Source organism: Eufriesea mexicana, unplaced genomic scaffold, assembly GCF_001483705.2.
Source record: "Eufriesea mexicana isolate 0111107269 unplaced genomic scaffold, ASM148370v2 scaffold484, whole genome shotgun sequence".
Taxonomy (NCBI): Eukaryota; Metazoa; Arthropoda; class Insecta; order Hymenoptera; family Apidae; genus Eufriesea; species Eufriesea mexicana.
In genome coordinates, this window is record NW_016908637.1 from 54,110 (window position 1) to 78,656 (window position 24,547).

Here is a 24,547-nt window from a genome sequence, read left to right on the forward strand (position 1 = left end):
TTCCAGGGACCCAAAATAACAGTTATTTTAAAATTTGGTAGAAAAAAAATCATTAATTGAAAGTTAATTATTATTTAAATTTAAGACAGTAAACACAAAATTTAAAAGAAAAAGATCAAAGAATAGAATGATTAAAAAATATCAATTTTTAAACTTTATGATTATAAGTAATAATTATAAGTGACCGATAATTGTCATCTCATGACTTTTTCCCTTTTTGGTTATAACAATTTTGGTTCCTGCTTTCCTCCTATTCGAAGACAATTGATCCTCTGTAACTCGAAAACCTCTATAAGACTACAGTTTTGTTTGTTCCTTTTTATTCAGCTGCGGAAACCTCTACAAGTCGGAACATAAACTTTCTTTATCTTCAATTATTTGCCACATGTTTAGGTATCTATATTATTTTATCTCCGCAACTCGAATAATTGTGTAAGGTTACGAGAAACAATATAGCGAGGTATATTATAGTGAGCGATTAACAATCTATTAACAGATTAGTATGTAAAATTACAGATTTCTTTATATCACAATAAATAAGAGTTTAACATTTGTCTCCTGATTTCTCTTCGTATTATATATAAGTATACAGATACGAACTTTTATTTGCAAAAATACGAATTTTTTCTAAACCATCTCTGTCGAATTTTCTTTGGTTAAATCTCTCCTGCTCGGCAGTTTTGATAAGTTAAAACTTGCTACAATTTAAGATCTTACAATTTAACTTTTATCTTGAGGTTCGAGTTGCCAAGGCTTGACTATATTAATTTATTCGAAATTCGAATGGATCTGTAAAGTTGAAATTTACGTTTCGTATACCGTGACAGAGATAAACATGCAGCATCAACAGCTGCGAAATTATTAAAAAGCAGTGTCGGAAAAAATTAGTAGATAGAGAGCAATAAATGAAACTAATTTTACAGCAGTTAAAAGGAAAACAAAGCATGTTGTTCCAAAAAATAGAAAACCATAAAAGTCTTTTCACAAAAATATAAAAATTGGAACATCGACTAACGAAAGCGAAACTTAGTCAAATAAATGTTAAATCAATCGATTTTCATTGAACGAACGTTTGTAACGTTAAAAAAGAAAAGATAAATCTATCTTGCACAGTTATATGGAACAAACAATGTTAAATTTTGACTTTAGAGAACGCAGTCCTGATGACGTTAATGTTGATACATAGCATTCTCCCGTCTACAACATATTTAAAAATTAAAGTCATTAAAACTGATTTTTTCCGTCCGAAATACTTACCCTAACTTATGGTTTCAAAAATATATTTTTTCTCATATTTTGAAATTTGAGACCGTGCAGTGGTAATATACAGAGTGATTCATAGTAAGTGCCAAAAATGTGTGACAAGACATTTATCGTTATTTTTTATGTAGAATGTCACTGTGATAAAATAAATGTGCATCGTTATTTTTCGAAGTTATTTCAAGGTCAATTCGTGTTTTTTACATGGAATATTTTTCCTTTGATATTTTGAAAGTGCAGAAAAAATGTATATAAGTTGCGTATATACGAAAGCTATTGATACCTATGGCATTGACGATATATCTCAAGATCATTGAAATCGGTAAAATCGATTCCAAAATCTTATTTTCAGTAATTTCGTTTGTTTCTCCTTAATTTGAAGATTAATTTCTGCACGTGTATGTATATACAATAAACTTCCAATATCGAAAGGTCTAGTAATGTTTCATAATTCGAACGTTCTATTGCCCGAACCGTCTATTTTCCTATTTGCGTTCTTTATCATGAAAACAAATAGAAGCGCAGTTTATATATCCTTCCCATAATTTGCTATCTTTCCTATTACTGTAGTCTAAAATCGATATTTGTAAGTTGCACGATCTTCCTTTTCGAGGGACAGTATTCTTTATGAAGAATTGATGACATTATTGGAAGGATTAGATGAAACGAAAAATAAAAATATTGTAATTCATCGCATTAAACAATTTATGTGATATAGGAGCGAAAAAGATATGGAACCTACAAATCGTGAAAAAGTATTATTACATTTTATACATTTATATTATCATTTAATAAATTTTATCCTTTGTAAATGATATTATTTTAATAAATAATAAGTAATAATAATAATAATGGGAAGAAGAAGAAGAAGAAGAAGAAGAAGAAGTGGTACGTGGCCCTTTTCATATAGCACATATGTATATATTCGGTAAAAATAAGTAGCTGTCAATCGATATTAATCGATAATTTATCGAATTGGGGGATAATTCATTTTTCTTTATTTGCCAATTATTTGCCACCTTTCTATTAATAGAAAGTAAATGGAGCAGAAGCTATATACATATACATTATATACATGAATGTATGTTTTCTGTATAACTATTGCACATATCGACATAATTTTTTTGTTTTGTTAGATTGAAAGGTTAAAGGGAGTCAATTATTCGATGTATATCAAATTTTTGTGATATTATCGTTTAGGTTCAAAAAAATCTCTCTTCCATTTTTTTTTTATTTTTATTTTTCATGTAACTTTCATCAAACTTTATAATATTTACTTAAAACATTTTTCTATATTTTGCATAGCTGAAGATTTATTTAACACTACATTCACCAAAAGGAATCAAAATGATTTATTTCGGATATTTTATTTTTATTATTTTTGAGAACACATGACTACTTTTGATACGCTTAATACTGAAATTTATTCAGATAGAAACGTAATTATACGTAGCTATTTGTTTTCATCGTAACTCTATAATTATTATTATTTGTATAACATTTAATTACTTATTATAGTTCGGTAGTTCTAATGATAATTAGTTTTACAAACTATTTTACGAACTAAGTTTTACAAACTACGAATTATATAAGTTTTACGAATAATGAAATAAATATTAACATACAATGAATATAAAATATTACGAACAGATTTTAATAACTTTTAAGACTATGAAATAGTTCATTTTCAAACTACCAACTAATTTTATTGACTTTTAGTTTCCGTGATAACGAATTCTTAAAACGGGAAATTATAAATAGGAATCAATATTTCCTAAATACTTTTCAATGTTATACTGACTATCAGCAATTAAAATCAGAAATAAATGATCATAAAAGTTTGTAGACTGTGTTTATTTTATCCGATTGGTAACGTGAGAAAATAATGTTTTTTAATGCAAAAACGTGTAAAGAATTATTATAATTCGTATTTTTATAATGGAAAACCACAATTTGTTGAGATTTGTTATAGTTTTATTATATTAAACTGTAAATTATGTTTGTATAAAAGAACATTTCAAAATATTTTTTTATTGTCTCATTATGTCATTCATCTTCGTCATATTCTCGGATTAAGCGAATAATTTTATGACTCATTGTAGATATGTACATATCATGTATGTATACGTATAACGTGATTTACAATGTTTGTAAAGGATTGTGACAGATTATTTGGATGTATACATTTTAAATAAATAACATTACAGTATGCTATTCTCAATAGAGGAATACATAATTATAACAGTTCATAGCATTATTATTATTATTATAGTTATATGTTAAAATCAAGTTGCTGGCGTATCAAATATACGTAAATATTATATACAGTATATTAGTCAATACAAAGGGAGTAGAGTGAACTTTGTACTGAGGTCAGGAGAAAATTGGATTCTCCAAGTGGAAGGTGAAACGTAGTGACTAACATGTTTTTAAAGATTATTATGTAGGCGTTCTATTGATTCGGTGCAAATACAGAAAATGGTCAACTATCTCCTACGTCATAGGGGTCCAAATAAGCACCGATGCCCAAGCTATTTCGATATCATTTTTAAATACACGCTACATGTCTTGATCACTTCTGCTGATTTTATACAAGCCATTTCCAAATATTTCTCATTACATTTTTAAATTATTCCAAAATCATTGTTTGAATACAAATATTCGAAACATTTTATGGAAAATTTAATGCTTTATTATGAACATTTATGTTAAAATTCTTTTTGTATGTTAACAATAATAGTAATAGTAATTCACTTATCAATTTGTACGTGTAATAAGAGTTAAATATTCTTTACAATTCTTTACAATATTTTTTAAATTAAAGATAATCTGTTTATTGGCAGATACTTATATTACGAGAAAGAATTCTTTCTTACGTGAACTATATATTTTAATTTGATATATACAGAACAATTGGGATATGTATATATATATACACATTGTTATTGAAAACTTTCCTTGAAATTATACATAATAAAAAATAAATATTCTTTATACAATAGTAATTTACAATAGTAACACAATAGTACCATACAATAGATATTTTTCAATACCATTTACAATAAAATATCTCTATAATTTACAAACTGATAATATTCCATAGTAGAGAAACATGTGTCATGAAAAGGCTATTTTGGGTGTAAAAATTTTAAAATATGTCTATATAACTACCTTAATTTTAGAAATTTCATACGAAAAAGTTATATTGTCCATTTGTATAGCTGAATGAAAAATAAATTATTTATTAAGAAAAAGTATTGTTCATGTGAATTTAGGATCTTAATACTTCTTTTTTAAAATTAAGTTTTTCAAGTGTTTGACAAGACTTTGCGACTAATAGATAAAATGACTTGAAATTTTGAATATATATAAGATATGTATCTCTGTGGTATAAACTATAAATCTTTGTTTTATTTTTAAAGATTGATCTTACAATTAGGAAAAACAAATCTTTAACATTTATAATGAATAATACAACATAAAAAAATATACGTCTATTTAATTATTTTTCCACTTAATAAATTCATTACGGATTGTTGCATTAATGTCAAACTGAACATTTGTTCGCTGAAGCGATAGCCTAGACTTACAAGGTCATCAGACCTTGGTTCATTGGATTTTTATTTGTGAGGTCATGTTAGAGATATAATGTACGTAAAAAATGATATAACTTTCCTGTAGCTAAAAGTATGCAACTTGTATACAATATACGTGTAATGTTAAAATCATTTTGCATTTTTTGAAGATAAAAATCAACTTTTCATATTTTGTCTTCCCGTAATGTAAGTATTTTAATAATAAAAATTATAAAATAGTTAACTGATAAAAAGATTTTCATCCATAAGTTTCCAAAGTGGAAATAACAAACGACAGAAAAAATACAACATAAATGAAAGTTTAATTAGATAAAATTTAATATCACAGAAATTTTATGTATATTAGTTTTAATATCAACATATTAATTATTCAAGAGATAAATGTAACAATATTGTTGTTGTTTTGTAATAAATAAAAAATGATGTAACTTTTTTCATAAAGTTTATGAATAAACACACTGAAAAAATAATAAAATGTTCGATAACTATACCAATACAAGTAGATCACAAAGAATTCACACATATTGGGAGATAATATATCATTTATCATTTAACAATTAAATTTGATATTGTTATATTGATTAGGCATTTAAAATACTTCGTGAATTGGTCCGTATTCCTAAAATTTGAGTTTCTAATCTTTTTCACAACGTACCTGTCTAAGTTCCTATCAATCCGATAGTGGACCAACACGTAATACACGTCGACAGATTACTCAAAGCAAACTTATGATGAAAGATAGTCTGATACATGCACTGCAATGCCTTAGCCACTATGTTCAATGGATTTAAATTATCTTGAAAACAGCGAATGTGATCGCATTACTTTGATATACATATTATACATACAGAAGCAACTATATTAATTTCGTTATTAAAGATATAGGAAAATGATGTATAAAGTGTTTACTAAACAGTGACAGAATATCTAAACAGTGTTCGAATATCTGTAATAAAGCATACATTTTAATAAAATTTTTTTAAATATATCATTATACTCTTATACGCAGAATATTTTGATAAATTAATTTGTATGAAAAAATATAGTTTCATTTAAAAAAACAATACATTTATATCTTTCAGTTACATACATCGTTGTACCTACTAACACATAAAATTATAGGAAAGTAGACTAATATTTTTCTACCTCTAATCAAACAAAAGATATAACCCAGCCTAACTGTATGATTCATTCTGTATAAGTTAATCCTTTAAGTGTGAAACGCTCAAAATTTTAATATACATATTTAAACGTATAAAAACTTCTTATGTCATTTTATCATTCATTTAATAATGTAGACAAGATTATATAAAATTTTATGTTATTTTACTTTTAACAATATTATATTCTACTAATTTGTCGAATATTCGATATTAATAACTAAATCTTTTTACATGTAAAAAATGAATAAAGATATCTTAAACAGTTTAAAATAAACCCAGAATATTATTTAAATTTAAATATTTCTATTTAAATTACTTAAACATTTTAATATACATACATTTGATAGGACAATGTGACAAACCTTAAACATTAAAAATTTTTAATTTTCAATTAGATTTTATTTCTCATTAATTACATATATTATAATATAGATTGTTTTATATAATGATTAAGACACAAAAAATTGTTCAACCTGGAAAATGATTTTTAATAATTTTATATTTTTACTATGAATGCCTGAATATAATAAAAGTTGAAAACATGTACATATTTGCTATATTTACATAGAATTTTTATACACAAACAAGGAAATGAATCATTATATAAGAATAGAATATTTTATAATTATATAATAAAGTTACTTATTAATAATAAAATATCAATATCAATAATAATACTATGAAAAATAATATTGTTATAATTTAATGATCAAATTTTCTTGAATAAGGAATCATCTGATTAATTCAAACAATTTTTTTTGTTACTAATGAGTTTTATATATAAAACAATTATATTAATTTTCAGGGAAATGAAAAATTGTAATATAAACAATGCAATATACTATTATGACTGTTGTAAAAGTATATGAAGTATATACTTTTTTTATGAATGCAAAAATATCATTGTAAAATTCATTTTGTATCACCATCAAATAAGACAAACACAAATTATAATTTGTATAATATAATAATAACTAACAATAATAATAATCATACATCAAATAAGAAATAAAATTACACAAAGAAATACATATGAAGAAATAATATGTTAAAGCCTAAAAACAATTGTATGTTTGTACAGGTTTTTGTAACAAATATGTAAAATTACCAGTTAGTATTTTTACAGATAATTTTATATTATAATTACTATATACGCTGGATACTTCATTAAATTGTTTTTATGAATACTTAAATAAATTGTACTGTAACCCTTTTCTCTGAAAAACTAAATTACATAAAGAGGAGTGAAATAAAAAGAAAATTTTATCTTCCACACTGTTACATTTCTATTTCATTTTACTTTTCATTTAATTTAATTTAATTACATTGATAAAATTTGTATATAATCAAATCAGTCATATCATTTTTACATATTATTTAAAATCTTTATACTTGTAAGTACTTAGTTTTGCACTTAACATTATAAATGGAAAAGCAACTTTTTAAATTGAAAACTGTTAATGTTTACTGACTACTAATGTATTTTAAATATTTATGCAATTAAGAGCATTCTTACACAGTTTTTAATACATCAAATATGTAATTGATACATTTCAATTAGCATGAATTAGAAATGTATATAACTAATATTATTATAAAATATAAATGTAATATAGCAAAGGAAAGTGTAATAATATATCATATATAATGTTATGTTTAAAGTAAGTATATATATGCAATTATTTCTTAATTATTGATAATATAAAATGATTGATTTAGAAGAAAAAATATAATACCACATTCCAATATTTTTAAATTACTATTTATATTTCAATAATATTAATTCTTTGCACAAAATTATATATATCTTTGTTATATTCGTAGTATGCAATATTACCATATATATTATATTACAAAAACAATTACTTTGATGTATAATTACACATTTATACATTTATCAATGTACATATACATTCTCATTGATTCAAAATTTAAAATTACATTATTACAACCATTAATTTATTATGCATTTTTATTTTTATTTGTTTGATACATTATGAAATATCAAATCAGTTGTGCATATTATTTTGCTTTTTTTTCTAAATCAAGCAATTTTTTTTTATATTTTTAATAAATTTAACAATAATTGTATCTATATACTTACATTACATGTAATATGCATTTATCGTAGTTTTAATAACTAAGCGTATTTATTCCAAATACATCATAGTGTTTAAATTTCTATCTCTACATTGATTTTGTATAAAATATAAGTTAGAATTATTGGTATTTTCTGTTTAAATATTATTATGGTGTTAAAATCTCATATATTATCATAGCAATATTTAAAAAGAAAGTGTTAATAATGTTTAAAACTGCAGATATATGCACTTACTAATTAATTTTTAATGTATCATATGAAATATAATGCAATAAGGTCATGTAATTTACAAACATCTTTATAAAAAATCACATCATTTAATGTCAGAATATATTTATTTCCTTTTACATAGCTTTAAGATATCCTTTAAGATTTTGGAAAATAGATTATACATATTCTTTGAAAACTATACAGTATAAATTTTTAACTCTACTACACTAGAATGTTTATAGTATTTTAATTAATTGTTTTCTAAATTTCTTTTAGAATGTATAGGTAAATATATCAATATATTATATTCATTTTAGTATAAATAAATGAATTTATTTTATAAATCATATTTGAATTTGTTTGTACAATTTGCTAGTTGCAAAATATAAATTAATATAAGTTGTTTTAGTGGAAAAACAATTGGTAATTAAGAAACAACCTTCTTTTATATAAATACCTTTCCTATGTAAATTTCATATATAATTAATTTTGATAAGGTTGTAAGAAATATTCTTTGAAAATTTGTAGATTTTATAAAAAATTAAAGAGTATAAATATTTGGAAGTCTTACAAATATATAATATGCCCTTAAAAGAAACTGTATGCAATACTACAATTAAAAATTAACCCCAGTAATTAACATTACGTTCTCTTTGTATAATGTTTTATGTTTTATAGTGTATATCTAAAGTAAATTATTAAATACTTAGTCATTGAATTTTGTTAGAATAAACAAAAAATATAAATGGCTAATCAATAATTATTTGTAAATAGCATTGTGTAATAAGATAAAATATAAAAGATATACATTTCATGTAAAAAATAGATATTGCATTGATGAGATATAAATTTAATGCTTTGTACATAAAAATATTTGTGTGAAAAATACATAAAAACTATATATCATCTTTGTTTTCTTTAGAAGGGCATGGTTTTATGAATAATAACTTATTGCACATAAAAATTAATGAACAATAGGCTGTGCATCTATACTTAATCTTAATAGATTTCAGAATGCATTCTTACATTTAACTAAATGTTTGTAAATTATTAGTTATATATGTTGTACACATAATTTTTCAGAATACTAGAATAATGTATATATTATGTATTATACATAAAATCATTATTTTTTTATATTAATTTATCGAATACTAGTAAAGAGGTTTAATACAGACTTATTTTCTTTCTGACTACGCGCTTTACTGAACACATTCCAAAAACGCAAAGTTTCATCTCCAGCACCTGTTACAATAGCTTCACCATCTGGTGACATAGCCAAATATAAAACTCTATATGAATGTCCTGTTAATTTTGCAACTTGCGTCAAGCTAGGATATTTCCAAACCAAAATTTGGTTTTGAGAATAACCATGTGTACTGACTAGTTCTGAACTGTGTTTACTCCAGGCCAAATTACAAACTTGAGAACCAGTATCTACACACTGCATTGGTTGACCAGTTAATGTGTTCCAAAATCTGATGCATCTATCTGCTGTACCACCACCAGAAGCTAAAAGACCATGATGATGTGGAGACCACGCAATAGCTTTAACAGCTGCTGCATGTTCAGTATATGTTTGTATTGGTGAAAGGGAATGTAAGTTCCATACATAAAGACGATTGTCATTTCCACCAGAGGCTAAATATTGGTTATCTGGAGACCATTTGAGACCACAAACTTCTTGTCTGTGAGCTCCTAAACGTCTTTCACTGACAACACAAGGAGTTCTGACGTCTCTTTGTAATATTAACCTATCTCTACTACCAGATGATAAAACTTCACCATTCCAAGCTAGTGCTCCAACCCTTGCACTATGTCCTTGTAATTTGCTTACTTGTTTACTCACAGCTACATCCCAAACTTGGATATAGCCCAAATGTGTACCAACTGCAACTAGGTTTCCTCTTTCATTCCAAGCAACTGATGTTACACTATTACCATCACTGGATAAATCACATAGTCTAGTCACTTGACTGGTACACGCAGACCACAAATAGACACAGCTACCTAGGCCAACACTAAGAACATTTTGAGAAGACCAATCAACAAGGTTTAGGTAAAAATCATCTTGTAGTTCAGGAGCATCCAGTACTTTGAAAGGTATTCTGGAAATCTTTCTTGTTGTTTTCCTTGGGGATCTTAGAAGCTTTTGACTCTTGGCACTTAACGGTGACAAAGAATAAGGTGAACTTTGATCCAATAATGTGTGGTCTTTTGTAGGTGTAATGTATTTGAAGAGATTTCTGGTAACTAATGGTGATAACACTCTTCGTTCTTCACACTGTCCTTTTACATCTTCTATGCTTGCTCCAAGAAGTTCGTTTTTTAGAAGACAAGAATAAGCAATACCATCACGATTACTTTCTCCGTTCTCACGAGTTTTTTTTGTGACTATGCCGTTTCGATTGTTCTCTGATATCATTGAAAACGTAGTTTGCCAATTATTGCCTGATCGTGTCGGTATAAATCGATCGAAACTATTATTCATCATTTTAGTTGGCGAAAAATATACTGACGAATGAAGTCCAGGGCCTGCCAGACTATCTATATGGCTCTCGCTATTTGACTTCAACAGCCGTTTCTCGTATTCGTGATGAAACATTTTTTTAATGCTACTCTTTCACATTCAGTCACATAATTATACACCATGCACGTTTGTTTTCCTTTAAATCACTTAGATTGCACGTTCATTGTCATTTTTCATATAGGACATTGTATTAATGAAATTAAGCAAACTGTCCCATTGAATCGCTATTCAACGTCAACTTAGAAAATTTTCGATACGGAAATAGAGGTTGAATGTGATTCTCCAATCGAAATGCTTAGTTCGAAGGGCTACGTTTGAAAGCAGATGGGCAAACGTCTATGTAAAAAGATGTACTTGAATGAACATCCACCTAGCGATGTACTTACGAAGTTATAGTGAAATGCAGTTTTGTAACGTATTTTTTAAAAAATATAAACTGAGAACTTAGTTAGTCTACTCATTATTAGTAAATGTATTTTCGTTATCGTGTTAATTTAAAATTTTATAATGTAATTTTATAACATACCTAATAATAGAATAAGGAATTTAGTTTTATTACATACAACAATCTCTTGATTTTTATTCCTTTATAATATGTATATATTTTTACATTATACGTATAACGTTTCAAAAATTATTTTTTAGATTTTTGTTTTATTAAGTTACAATTAATTAAAATTTAAAATGAAAAGTTTACAGTTGTTTTCTCTGTAACAATAATAATTAAATAATGTTTATTGGATTATAATATATTAATATGTCATGCAAACGTACATATTTAACATAATTTACATTTTAGAGACAAATGCACAAATGCTTAAGAAAATATAAGTATTATTGTAATTATAATTTTCATTCTATTATAGTACTAGTTCATAGGTTAAACATTTTTATACAAATGTATTTTATACAATAATTTTAAATAACTAGGTACAAATTATTATACTATACATAAAATATAAAAAAATATCTTCAATTCATTTGTTTGTATTGACATCATATATTTATTACATATTATAATTGCATAGCTTTATATAATTGTTTATGCCTTGTATTAATAGTTAAATAATGAGTAGTAAATATTTCTTAACAAATTTTTATGCTATAATTTAATAAATATAAAAATCTAATTATTTAAAAGTTTATTTAAAAAGAAAACGTCTAATTTTTTTAAAACAATGTATTTATGAAATTAATAATAAACGTTATAGGCTATATACAATTTTTTAATTATCATTAAAATTGTATTATATTTGAATTATTAAAAACAATTTATATTCATTGCTACGTAAGTACGAGATAGTTTTCGTATGCGTCAAAATTTTACGTGCCTGCGTACGTGAACAGCTGTAATCAGTATTGAAAGTGAGTTATACAATTCTTTCTTATTTTTGTAAAAGTATAAACACAATTTTTAAACTTTATTTATTAAATCTATCAAAAACAATATAAGATAGGTAACGAATTTTGCATTCAATATACATGTAATATCCTAACCTTAACATTCAATAGTAAATTAACATTTATTGCTCATATAAGTTGCATAATGGTTTCTTTATATAAGATATCAGTGATTAGTATACCGATATTTATATTTGTATTTTAGTAAAGTTTAAATAATGTTATAAAATGATTAAGACTTTATTTCATAATTTTTTGTTCTTATTATAAAATCTGGATAAATTAACTTTTTAAAGAAATGTTTGTTATCTTTTTAAATTTATTTGTAATATTTTAGTTATCCCATCTTTGATACAATTTTGTTTTCATATTATTCTTTTTTTGTTTTGAATTATATTAACAAGATTAATGAGAATAAGGATATAGTTCTAATAATAAAAATAATGATAAAATCCATGAATTTGAAAACGGTGTATATATAGTAAAAATTTTAATTTAAAAACTTGTACATCATTAGAGTATAAAAACATTATTTGAAAGGATTTAAAAAAAGAGAAAAATTACTAACAGCGTAACACAATAACTTTATAATATGTTTTATTAAGTTACATATTATTCTTTAGAATTATGACCATTAATTTATTATTAATATAAATTATTAAAATAAGCTAACTAAAGATGATATATTGGTACTTATAATATAATTTCAAATGTGTTATATATCATTTCAAAGGATATATAAATTCTACATTCAATACAATAATATTTTTATTTTATCTATTATAAGCATGTATAATATTTGCAAGGAAATTAAGAAAGGAAGAAGTAATTATTTATCATAATTGAAAACTGAGAAGTAATAAATAATATAATTAACAAAAACTACATTGATTAAATGGTTGTAAAGTAGAAATAATTGACTATTTTCTAATATAAAAGCTTTTGCAAAATTATGCTGGGGTAATGAAATTAATTTGAAGATGTATTTTTGTGTTATAATATAGAGTAACATTTGCGACATTTTATGTAATTTCTGTAATAATTTTTCTGTGTTATATGTTAATTCATTCTGAAATAATGTTTTCTATAATGTGTATTTATTAAAGTATCATTATAAAATATTATTTATACTAGAAGTATATGAACAAGAAATTATCTAATATAATATTTATAATGATAAATATAATTATGTAATTTATATTTGAAAATATACAAAAATGAATTAGTGTCTAACGATAATCATTATTATGCATGATCATTAAATACAATCATTACTTACTACAAAAACTTTTTGCAATAAAATAACATATATGAGCAGTTATTTAAATATTAGTCAATTTTTGTCTGTAATGTTAAATGTGATTTCTTCATTCAATTTTATCGCAGATTAATAATATTATTTATAGTTGATTTTGGTATTTTTTAAATTAAGCTGCATTATTATGTCAGTATTAAAATATTAAAAACTGTGATTTTGATACAAAGATGTTTGCTTATTAAAATATTTATATATTTCTGTAAAAAAATATTCTTTTTTTATTTTTTTTTGTATTACTAGATTTATATCGGTAATTAGTAGTTGGTAATTAATAATTATTATTTTACAATATCTTGTTATGTACAAGCTACTAAAAAAATCAACGATTAAAATATATATGGATAATAGAGATCTTAAAAATTGTTTTATAGTTTAAAAGTATCTTTTATTAATAAATGTGTTTATTTTTTCTAAAATACACAAATGCTTTAAAATAAATTTATTAAAATTCTATTTTATTAATTGTAATTTATACAAAATTAATATTACAGAAAACATATCCAACCCGCACATGAATTTGATGAAATTTATATGAGAGATAGTTCTGAAGAAGATATTTGACACATATTTTTTTTTTATCAATCATCGTCTATGTTAAAGCATTTATAAAGAAAGCAGTGAAAACAGCTCCCAAAGTTAAGGGTTAAAGCATATCTTTTGGAATATATCAGGAACCAAAAAGTCTAGTGCAAAATTTTTTCTCAAATATATTCCTTCTTATATAGAAAATGCAGCTATATAGAAATTTTTAAGAAAAATTAATTTGTTTAAGTAATATATTAAAAATTTGGAATTTTTTACCTCGTTTGTCATACTAAATCTTAATTCACTTTCATGTAAATTAATATACGTAATCTGTAATTAACGTAATATTTAATCTGTAAATAATAATTGTTATATAAATAATCTTCAATTGTTCGTGCGATGCGAAGCACTCCGGATTGTATTCTTGGAGTATAGTAAACTTTTTCAACGTTTTGATTAATTGTTAATTATTGGTTGCTTTTTAAGTAGTTATAAACAGTACAGCATGTAGATTCGCGAAACCGTATCTATTATAGCTGTAAGGACATAGGTTTTCATGATCTATGTATATCGTCTTTGAATGACTTACGATTATAAGTTTTATGTTTCTATTAAGATATTTATTATAATATCGAAAGTACTAAATATTTTATATAATATAAATTTTTACATGATAAATTTAATCAATTCCAAATTTATATGGATTACTATTTTTCTTTTCTCATCTACTTACCACAAATTCATTTTCATCGATAGAAAAATTGCTACTATTTAACGTTATAAATATTTTGATTGAAGGGCTATTTTCACCCCTTTAATATGAGCGATGGTCGATACAAAAATACGTCTAAAATATTTTTTTGAGAACTATCTCTCATATAAATTACATCAATTTTGGTGCGTGCGGATTGAATATGTTCTCTTATTATGGCACATGGATTAATGTATATGTATTATCATAGTTTCAGATTTATATTTATATTTAGTAATTCGTTATAAATTTGTGAAAAAATATCCTTTTAATTCAGTTTAAGTTGAAAAATAAAAATTCTTTATATAATTAGAATATATTTATGCAAAATTTAACTCATAATACATTGTGATTTATTTCACATGTTTCTTATTCACTCTAAGAGATTCTATTTGCAATTAATTAGCAACATCAAAATTTTGTGCGCTACAATGCTTTTAATGTACATAAATTATTTATTCATACCTTCTTGGCATTTTCTTTTCTGATTTTAAACATATAAGTAATTTATAAAAATAGAAGATATAGAAAATTTACTATTTTTTTTTAGCCTGCAAAATGTGAAGAAAAAATAACGAAAGATCGATTATTTGATTTTGACGTGCTGCTAAATTTTTAATTTTTAATATTCTTTGAAGATTTTAGTTTCGGCTGTAACCACATTCACCCTGAATAGAATGCTTTGTGATTTTTCATTTCTTATGAACATAACGACCTGAATCATGGCAACCATAGAGACACTTTATTTTTTTTTTTTTTTAGAACCTTTTTATTAGACTGACTATAACTGCTTCAATTCTTATTCTTTTTGTATGAAAAAAATTGTAAATACTTTTGAGGTGGAAATACTTATAAAACTACAAGTTTGTATCTAAATTGAGTTGAAAAAGATTGACCTATCCGAAGCAAAAAGTTTCAAAAATCGATCAAACAGAAATTGATCAGAAAGAATATCTCCCATCTAAGAAATGTTCGCGCAACGTTAAAATGTTAAAAGAAATGTTCGAAGTTTTCGCCTTTATATATTTTGCCATTAATAATATTTATTAGGATATAATGCATGCATCACGACGATTTTAGATTGGTGTTTCTCACTTTACGGAAAAAGAATCTAATATCGAGGTGAAGAAATGATGAAAGTTATTTTTACTAATGAGAGAAGATTTAATCGATTTACTAAGGGAAGCTATTAAGCTACTAACAAATGGGCGAAAGTAGCATCATGATTTTAATTAGAACTGAATATTGCAGAAGAATTGAAATATAATTTGTACACGCAAAATTGAACAGTTATATAGATTTAGTAGACGTGCATATAAAGCAATTGAAAGTACTCTTTTTATCCATCAATATCTCCTTTGTTAATTATATTTTGTTTTTATTGATATCAAAATAAGATTATAATAAAATATTGATTGTATCAATTTATTTTTTTGCACGCTCATTCATTCACAGGCTCAAAACACCACTCAGTTACATGAAAAATCGTTTATTCCATTTAGTTTAGCTCTTAATGGTGAATATGGATATTTTCTTTTTCTCAGTCTGATTACTATTAGTCCTGTACCGTAGAGTAGTCTTCTATCGTATTATATATGTAATATAAATAGAAGTTTATACTTTTCTTCTGTGTTATACAGTAATTCCGTTTTCGTTGACGAGATATTAAAGAATTTTCGAATGTCCTTCCGAATCCTATCATGCTGCATCTTTAATGCTTTAACTTGAGCAATTCCAATCTATTTTTATACGGGGTGTTTAAAAAGTAGAGTCGAAAGCTTTTAGCCTTATACTATTCATCGAGAGGAAAACATTTAATTTAATTTAATCTAATAAAAGATATCTTATCAACATGGGTTCTAAAATCAATTCTTTCGGCGTGAAATTGACTTTTATTATTTACGAATATTCGATATCTCGAATAGAGAAATTGATTTAGAGGTGCATTAGCTCAAGATCGCCAACAAAATGATTACTAAAATCGATAAAAGATTATTAATCGATAGAAGCAAAAGTAGCAAAAACCTCTTATGTTAGAATTTGAATGATATTTGAACATCCAAAACTCGCAACGAACCAGAGAGGCAATTTAATATCACGATTAATTCACGTGCAGATCCCTTTATACATTTCATTTTATTACATCGTACATTATGTATGATCAATGTATCGGTAATCGATGACATTCAAATTTTATTACGCGAAATACCCGCAAGATGTCGCTCGCTAACAATTTAAACCCTACATTAAATTCAAACTGCCATATCTAACATCCTATGTTACAATAAATATACAATAAATATTCATTATATCCCGCTTCCGTTGTATTTCCTACCTGTTGCCATAATTCTGCTATTATTTAGGAGCGATGAGCAGGCTAAAGTTTTAAACGATCCTACCAAAAGGAATTCAATTCAGGTGATTATGATAAATGTGAACGAATATATTACTATACTATACTAATTCCTCTATTTACATTCATTACGTTACGAACAAACTCACTCACGATATCGGGCATTAAGAAATGATAAAAATTATACGAGACGATTATACGAGACGAATTAGACGAGAAGATTGATTGGAGGAACTATTCTCGCGAAGTACTAGTACACGTTTAACAATAAGCCTTTTAAGTCTTGGATCTTACTTTTTAAGCATCCCATATACAGGGTGTTCCAGCAACGGTAGTACAATTGGAAAGGGGGTGATTCTACATACAGAAACGAAATGAAAAGAAAGAATACAATTTTTTGATTCGAAGTTTTGTTTTCGAAAAAATCGGCTTTGAATATTCATCGATACATGGATGGAACATTGATACATCAGCATCGGTGGTACAACCGAGGAGAAGGGGATGACTCTATTTGAAAGGACAAATCGAAAATAAAGAATCAAATTTTTTCATTTATAGTTTCGTTATCGAGATAATCGACTTTGAATATCCACCGAATACGCTGATATATTGATGGTCTATTCGCCTTACAATTAGCCAAAATTAAGTGCACGCATGCTAATTCATTTATATATCTTTTTATTTAAATAAAAAATTGTTCATTATTGCCATTAACATTAAATAATATTTCATTTTTTTTCTCGTGAAAAATCATATAAATACAACTGAGTATGATAAGCTTGTTATACAATGTAGTTTATAACTTTCGATATGTGCATCTTACATAGTCACTGTTGCATTTCTCACGATGTACTATCTATCATCGTGTAGCTTTTCTTATGATGTATATTTCCATCAAATGGCGTAATACATGTACAAATGTATGCAATTATATAAACGATGAAATTCATTTCGTTATTCTTTTCGAACTTCGACAAGATTTTTTTTGCTATTGGTAATGTGAGGGTTCCCCTCACGGGTTTTGGTGGTTCCTACGGTGCTGCCTGTTGGTATCCTCTTGGTCGTGGTGGTGGTGCTAGAAGGGTAGCAAGTAGAAGGACGAAAGGAAAAGAAAGTAGAGGTTTTCCGAGAACTTGCGAGAAAGTCCTCGAATCTCCTTGAGATTGAAATCTATCTAGTGGCGAGGATGAGAATGATGGTCGCTACAGTAACAAAATAATAAACTTTTTTACAATTATTGTGGACAGCATTAATAAAGTATAATATATACAACAAATATTCTCTTATACTCATACATATGTGTTTATAATCGTTAAACCTTTATCGTTTATGGTTCGTATTTATTGCAAAAGTGGTATTGTTTAAAACATCGTTGGGAACAAAGATACTTTTTATACCGGGTGCGTAGTAATAATACATCCTTTCCACACACTGCACAACGTGGCATAGTATCTGTAGTCGAATAGCAATAATTCCCTGGATTTTCAAATAGTTTAGATCTATCTGGAAAATAACTACTTTTATACCAAGCATATTTGAAAAAATTATAAAAATGAGGCGATAATAATCGATTATGAGTTAACTTTTGCAATCGTATAATAATATTTTGAAAATAAAGGTCAACATCTAAATTTAACAATGCAACTTTATTGGAGAACGATCTAATCAAGTTTTTTCATATTCGGAAACAATAAACATCTAGGGATTAAATTAATCCTGTTGTCATTTTTTTATATTATTTCAAATATCGCTCTTTTCTCTTTTAGTATCTCCGATTTTAAATTGACTTGAACAATGGCTTCCCTAGGAATCAAGCAATAGCACGCTTTGCACTCCAGTGTTTGATAAAAAACCATTAGTTAACTAATTTTTAAACTTATTTAACGTTAATTTTCCAGATTTCTTTCAGAAATGTAAACATTGTTTGGTCCGAAAAGAGTTTCTTGTTTTCTAGGTTCAGTACAATCAGCTAAATACATATTAGGGTTATTTTCATCTTGAAGGACCGAATTGCAGTGAAAAAGATAATTGACAATATATATCCAAGTTCCCAACGAACTCACAAAGTTTAAAAAAATTTGAATTTCCTGATTACTTAATATTCCTGTTAAATTCTTAGTTCTGCTTATAAAGTTAATTCTGCCATTTTGTCAGGTGCAAAACTTATAATGCCTCTAATGAAAATAAAAATGAAAAATACGCCACTTAGGCCACTTTCTTAATTCCTAGGCTTTATATAGACTCGAAACAACTCGAAATATTTGAAATCCTGTTATTATTTACAGCGTATTAAGATTTTGTTTTGAATCGAATTGCGATGATTTTTATGGTAATGGTAATGAGCTGTGATACATGTATCATAAATTTTAAATAGTATAGAGTTATGGGTAATGATGTTAACTTTTCTTTGCTTGATACTTGAATTCTAGTGACCTAGTTGTTTCTGTGGTAATGTATTATTTATTGGGAAGACAGCGTTATGTTTTTGAAATGAGGATTATGTATACACGGTGTTGCATCAGATAAAATTGTAATTTTTTGATCTTGTATTTTAAGCTGGCAACATTCCATAGAATAACGTTAATTGGACATTTATTTTTAGAGTTCATTAAATTTGTGAACTATATGAATAGTTATCCTACACCTCGGTCTATTTAGATTGTTCATAAATTCAAAGTAGTATTCTCATATTCGGTCCAGAATTTTGAAAATTGTGTTGGGAGTCTAGTTTTTTTCTCTTTTATGAGATATTGTAATCTGATTTTTCTTCTAAATATTTTGTAGAAAAAAGAAAATATATTTAAATATTATATGATAAATATCTTGAATGCGAAATTTTAGTAGAATCTATATATATACTTATTAACTAATTTCTCTATTTACATACAGTGTGTCGCGAAGAAACTCATTCATGGTATCGAATATTTCTAAATAATAAAAGTCGATTTTACGTCGAAAAGATTGGTTTTAGTGGTTTCATAGTGGGTATTATAAGCCCTTCTACGAGGTCTATCTGCATTTCGTACTTGTAGATATTTAACGTCAAACAATGAAACAGAAAAAAATTGTTGATTGACTTTCAATTTTAATTTTGCAACTTACCATTGTTAAATCTTATTTCGGTGCATCTCGGTTTTTCTTTCTCACGTAGCTAATCTATCTCAGATAACTAAGATGTGATCAAGTTATTGCGATAATGTCTATTTCTTCTAGCATACTGCATTATACATAATTTTAAAATTGAATACGCTGCTCTATTTAATATTTCAAACATTTAAAAATATTTGAAATTTTTGTAAACCATTGTCAATGATCTACCTAATAATACTTAGTAAAAGAAAGACTGAAAGAGATATGTCTGATTTATTATTATTCGATAATCGGTTAATTACTTTATTAATATATCATACGAAAGAAATAAATTTTAAACTTTTTATTGTTTATTTTAATCGTTATAATTATTAATAAGCAAATAAGTGTAATATATAAAGAATTATTATTATTTATTATATAACCAGTTTGTTTATATTATTTATGTTATTGCAATTAATCGAATCAAAGAGTTCTTGTCGTTTTATTTTCTATAAGTTAAAAATTCATTGATTAACCAACCGATTAATCCTTTACCTAATGTAAAATTACGGAAAAAGCAGTTGTGAAAAAATTCGAATTATGTCATTGATTGACGCTTGAGTTTTTTATTTTTTAATGCATTCGTTCAAAATATCTTAAATATCTTAATCGAAATATCTCAAAGTGCAATTTCAGAAATTAGAACGAATTTGTACCTTTTAATTCCTTGCATTAAGTATTGGCCAATACTTTTGTCCACCCATAAAATGTTCGATAAATACATTTTTGTTATTGTTTCGTGCATCAATGTATTTATTTTATTACTTCTACTATGTAATAAAACTAGAATAGATAATAAATGAATATGTCAAAAAGTTTTTCCTTCAAATCAATTTGTTTAGTAGTTATAAGCACTTGAACCACAACAACCGTGCTGTGCCAATACTTTTGTCCAGCACTGTATGTATATATGTAAAGCTTTAAATATTTAATTATTCAATTATTCTAATTTCAGATATTCTTTAAAGAAAGATGGGAGGCCATGGGGGACAACCAAAAATACCAAATCCTGATATATACAAAGTAGAGGATGTGCCAGAGCTTAAACTGGTACAGGAAAAATTATCCGAACACGGATTGAAGGATCCTTGGTTGAGAAATGAAGTTTGGCGTTATACTGGAATTCCTGGTAATCATAGATGGTTGGCATTCAGAATATTAACCAGGGGCATGGTAGTTGGATTTGCAGCATTTTTAGTAACAATTGGCATTGAAAGATCTCTTGGAATTACGTATGAGACTACACATGGTCATGGTCATGATGGTCATGATGATCATGATGATCATGATGATCATGGTCATCATTAATTTTATTTAGTATAGAGAGGAAGATTAAATAGCATTATTATTATTATATATATTGTACCTAGAAAAATAAATTACAGTTTAAAATACAAATAGGTTTTTGTAATAGTTAAATTCTTTCGCCTATGTTTAGTTTAATACACAATGTTTTCAACAAAGAAAATAAAGATTGGTTTCCTTAATGAAACAGGATGAATAATTATAACGATGGCTAAATAAAAGAAACAAGATCGATAATATAGATCAATATGGTACTCATTACAGATCAATATGGAAAACTATCGAAACTCTCCATGGTTTCTCACTATTGAACAACTGTCGATAGTTTTCGATAGTTGAAAAAAAATTTGTGTTCTGCGCTGTGTTCATGTTAATAGTTAACTCAATCTTCGATGCAATCATATCTTTAAAATAAACAATTTTGCGATAAAAATATTTAGTCGTAAGGAAATATATTATATCGCCAATTTTATAACTCATATAATTTCTTGATTTCCGTGTTATAATCTAATATTTTCGTTATACGTATTGTATAGTTTTTCACTTTAGCGAAAGTATCGTTTAATATGAATTGTTTATGTAATTCTGATTCCGAACTACACTATGACAAACAAACTTATAGTTTAGGATTAAGTTTAAATAAGAGAAAAAAATGTATCTCTAAAAATAGAGATAAAAATGGAAATATTTTAAGAAGTATATAGATAGAAAGTTAGCCAAGTAGGAACGAATACAAAACAAGTGGTACCATAGGAGCCACGATGTATCGAGGCTGTAAATTAAATCCTTAGCATGTGGCGACAATAGTAGATAGATATCCTTTTATGTTTTCCTTCGGAATTATAAAGAATTCCGTTCCGTTAAACAAATTTTCCAAATATTTCTTTTTTTTATAACTATTTTTAACCAATTACTTTCTTTTTCCATAACTAATTAATAACTGATCTTGACTAATTAATTAACGATATTTTCCATTTCCCATCGATGTTAAAGGCTAAATGTTCGTATTTTCACTATTATAAGTGAAGAAGTAACACGATAATAAAAATATCGTGGAATATGTGTTTTGAATTCTCCCTCTTATATGGGTTCCTTGGCCATCATTTTTCATCGATCTAGAGCTCAGATGCATATGTAAATTCTTTAACTTCCTCGATCCTCTTTTCTTTTCAATTCCATTCCATCTTTCGCATTTTTCCTGCTCTCACTTTGAATCTCATTGTTTTAATCCTATACGCTTAAATATAACTTTTCGTTTAATGTATTTTCCAATCTCTTCGTTAGTTCTTGCATTTCTTTTTCATCTTCTGCGGCTATGATAATATCATCGGTATAAGAAAGACAATAAATCCTTGAGTTTTTGATTTGAACCCCTTCCCACTTTTATTTCCAATTCCTTTTCCAAATCCACCGAAAAAACATTGAAAAGGTGCGGACTCAATAAATATCCCTGCTTCACTTCTCTCGCAACCTATTCCGACTCCGTTTTCCGTTTTCATATATGATATATTTGCTTCACTCTCCGATCCCCCTCTTTTCTATTGTTTACCAACATTTTTCGCGGTCTACAGAATCTAAAGCCCCTTTCAAGTCTGTAAAGAAAGCTCTCTAACTATCACTTTTCCTTCCACCCTTATGTATTTCTGTATTATACAGGGTGTTCTATATTATATAATTTGATGAATGTGTACAGTGACTACGTTGTGTGCATATACGTGTGAACTGTAAAATTCAAGTGTTAAGGTTCTTTTTGTCTATCTATTGTTTCTACTCCTTCTATAAAGCCTGCCTGTCCTTTATTTACTACTTACTTTATTACATGTTTCCCACATCCAGTCTTTCATTGCTTCTTCGTCATATTTCCATACTTCTCTCGAGATTTCATTTGTTTCCACCGTTTTAAGATCTTTCACCTTTCTTATCGCTATTTCGCTATTTCCTCTCTTCCAAGTTCGGATTCTTCTTTCTTCTATCTTCTGTAATCCTCATCATTCTTTACTACTATCTCCCATCCCAGTAAATGTGTAAAATATCTCCATCATTCCTCCATTGTTATATTCTCTTCTGCGTTCTCCGTTTACCACCTTTTATACTTTTTCTTCATATCTTACCTTCCCTGTCTCTTTCCTAACATTCTCTCTCTTTATCTCCTTCCACTTTTCAAATAGTTCTTTATATCCTCTTCTTGCTTTCTTGTATTTCTTTCTCTTTTCTTTTCCTTCTTCATCCCGTTACTCTTTTTCTTATTTCTGCTTTCGTTTCCTTACATTCACTATTCCACCGTTCGGATTTCTTCCTTCCTCCCTCTTGTTCTCTTTCTTCCAATGTATTTTCAAATCGTACCATATTCAATTTTATCATTTTCTTCGAACCTCTTCCAGTTCTTTCAATTACTCCTATTCTTTTTTTAAAATTCTCTATACCTTCTAATGTCCAATCTCCTCCCCTAATCTTCTTTCCTTTTACCTGATTTTCAACCTTTGTTCTGTACCTCTTCTTATTCCGATAATTAATACAAAATGACCAGAATCGATTCTTTATCCTAATTTCATATATTTTGTATTCTCTGCCTTCCTGTTTCATCCGTTACTGCATAATCAATTATTCTTCCTTCTTTCCCCCCTATATACATATGTGTATTTTTTCTCTTGTCTCCTTTTGTCCTCATATCGTCGTTTAGGGAGAGATTCTGGTGTAGACCGAAAAGAATCGACTTTTTTTTACTGATTTAATTGATAGTACAATATCTCTAGAATATATTCTGAAATTTTCAATGCAATCCTCCAAATATTAAGATCTCTATAGCATGTTTATTGCATGCAAGCGAATACTTGTGTAATGCAATAAATTAGGATAATAGACAAGCAGTTATATTCAATTGCCTTTATGAAAATAATTGTCT

At 26.4% G+C, this 24,547-nt stretch overlaps 2 protein-coding genes across 2 annotated transcripts; one reads left to right on the forward strand and one right to left on the reverse strand.

The window, feature by feature from the left end:
* Nucleotides 1–9,474: 9,474 nt before the first annotated feature.
* fzr (fizzy and cell division cycle 20 related) lies at nucleotides 9,475–11,080 on the reverse strand. The gene has a single exon (XM_017897265.1). It carries the CDS (start codon nucleotides 10,933–10,935, stop codon nucleotides 9,475–9,477), a length of 1,461 nt encoding a protein of 486 aa, XP_017752754.1. The 5' UTR covers nucleotides 10,936–11,080.
* A 1,075-nt stretch (nucleotides 11,081–12,155) lies between these two features.
* Nucleotides 12,156–21,704, forward strand: ND-B12 (NADH dehydrogenase [ubiquinone] 1 beta subcomplex subunit 3). Its single transcript, XM_017897268.1, has 2 exons — nucleotides 12,156–12,225; nucleotides 21,296–21,704. Exon 2 carries the CDS (start codon nucleotides 21,313–21,315, stop codon nucleotides 21,646–21,648), a length of 336 nt encoding a protein of 111 aa, XP_017752757.1. The 5' UTR covers nucleotides 12,156–12,225; nucleotides 21,296–21,312; the 3' UTR covers nucleotides 21,649–21,704.
* Nucleotides 21,705–24,547: the final 2,843 nt, after the last annotated feature.

Bases quoted from the DNA above. Each gene is read 5' to 3' on its own strand.
- fzr (XM_017897265.1), bottom strand. From the start codon at position 10,935: ATGTTTCATCACGAATACGAGAAACGGCTGTTGAAGTCAAATAGCGAG.
- ND-B12 (XM_017897268.1), top strand. From the start codon at position 21,313: ATGGGAGGCCATGGGGGACAACCAAAAATACCAAATCCTGATATATAC.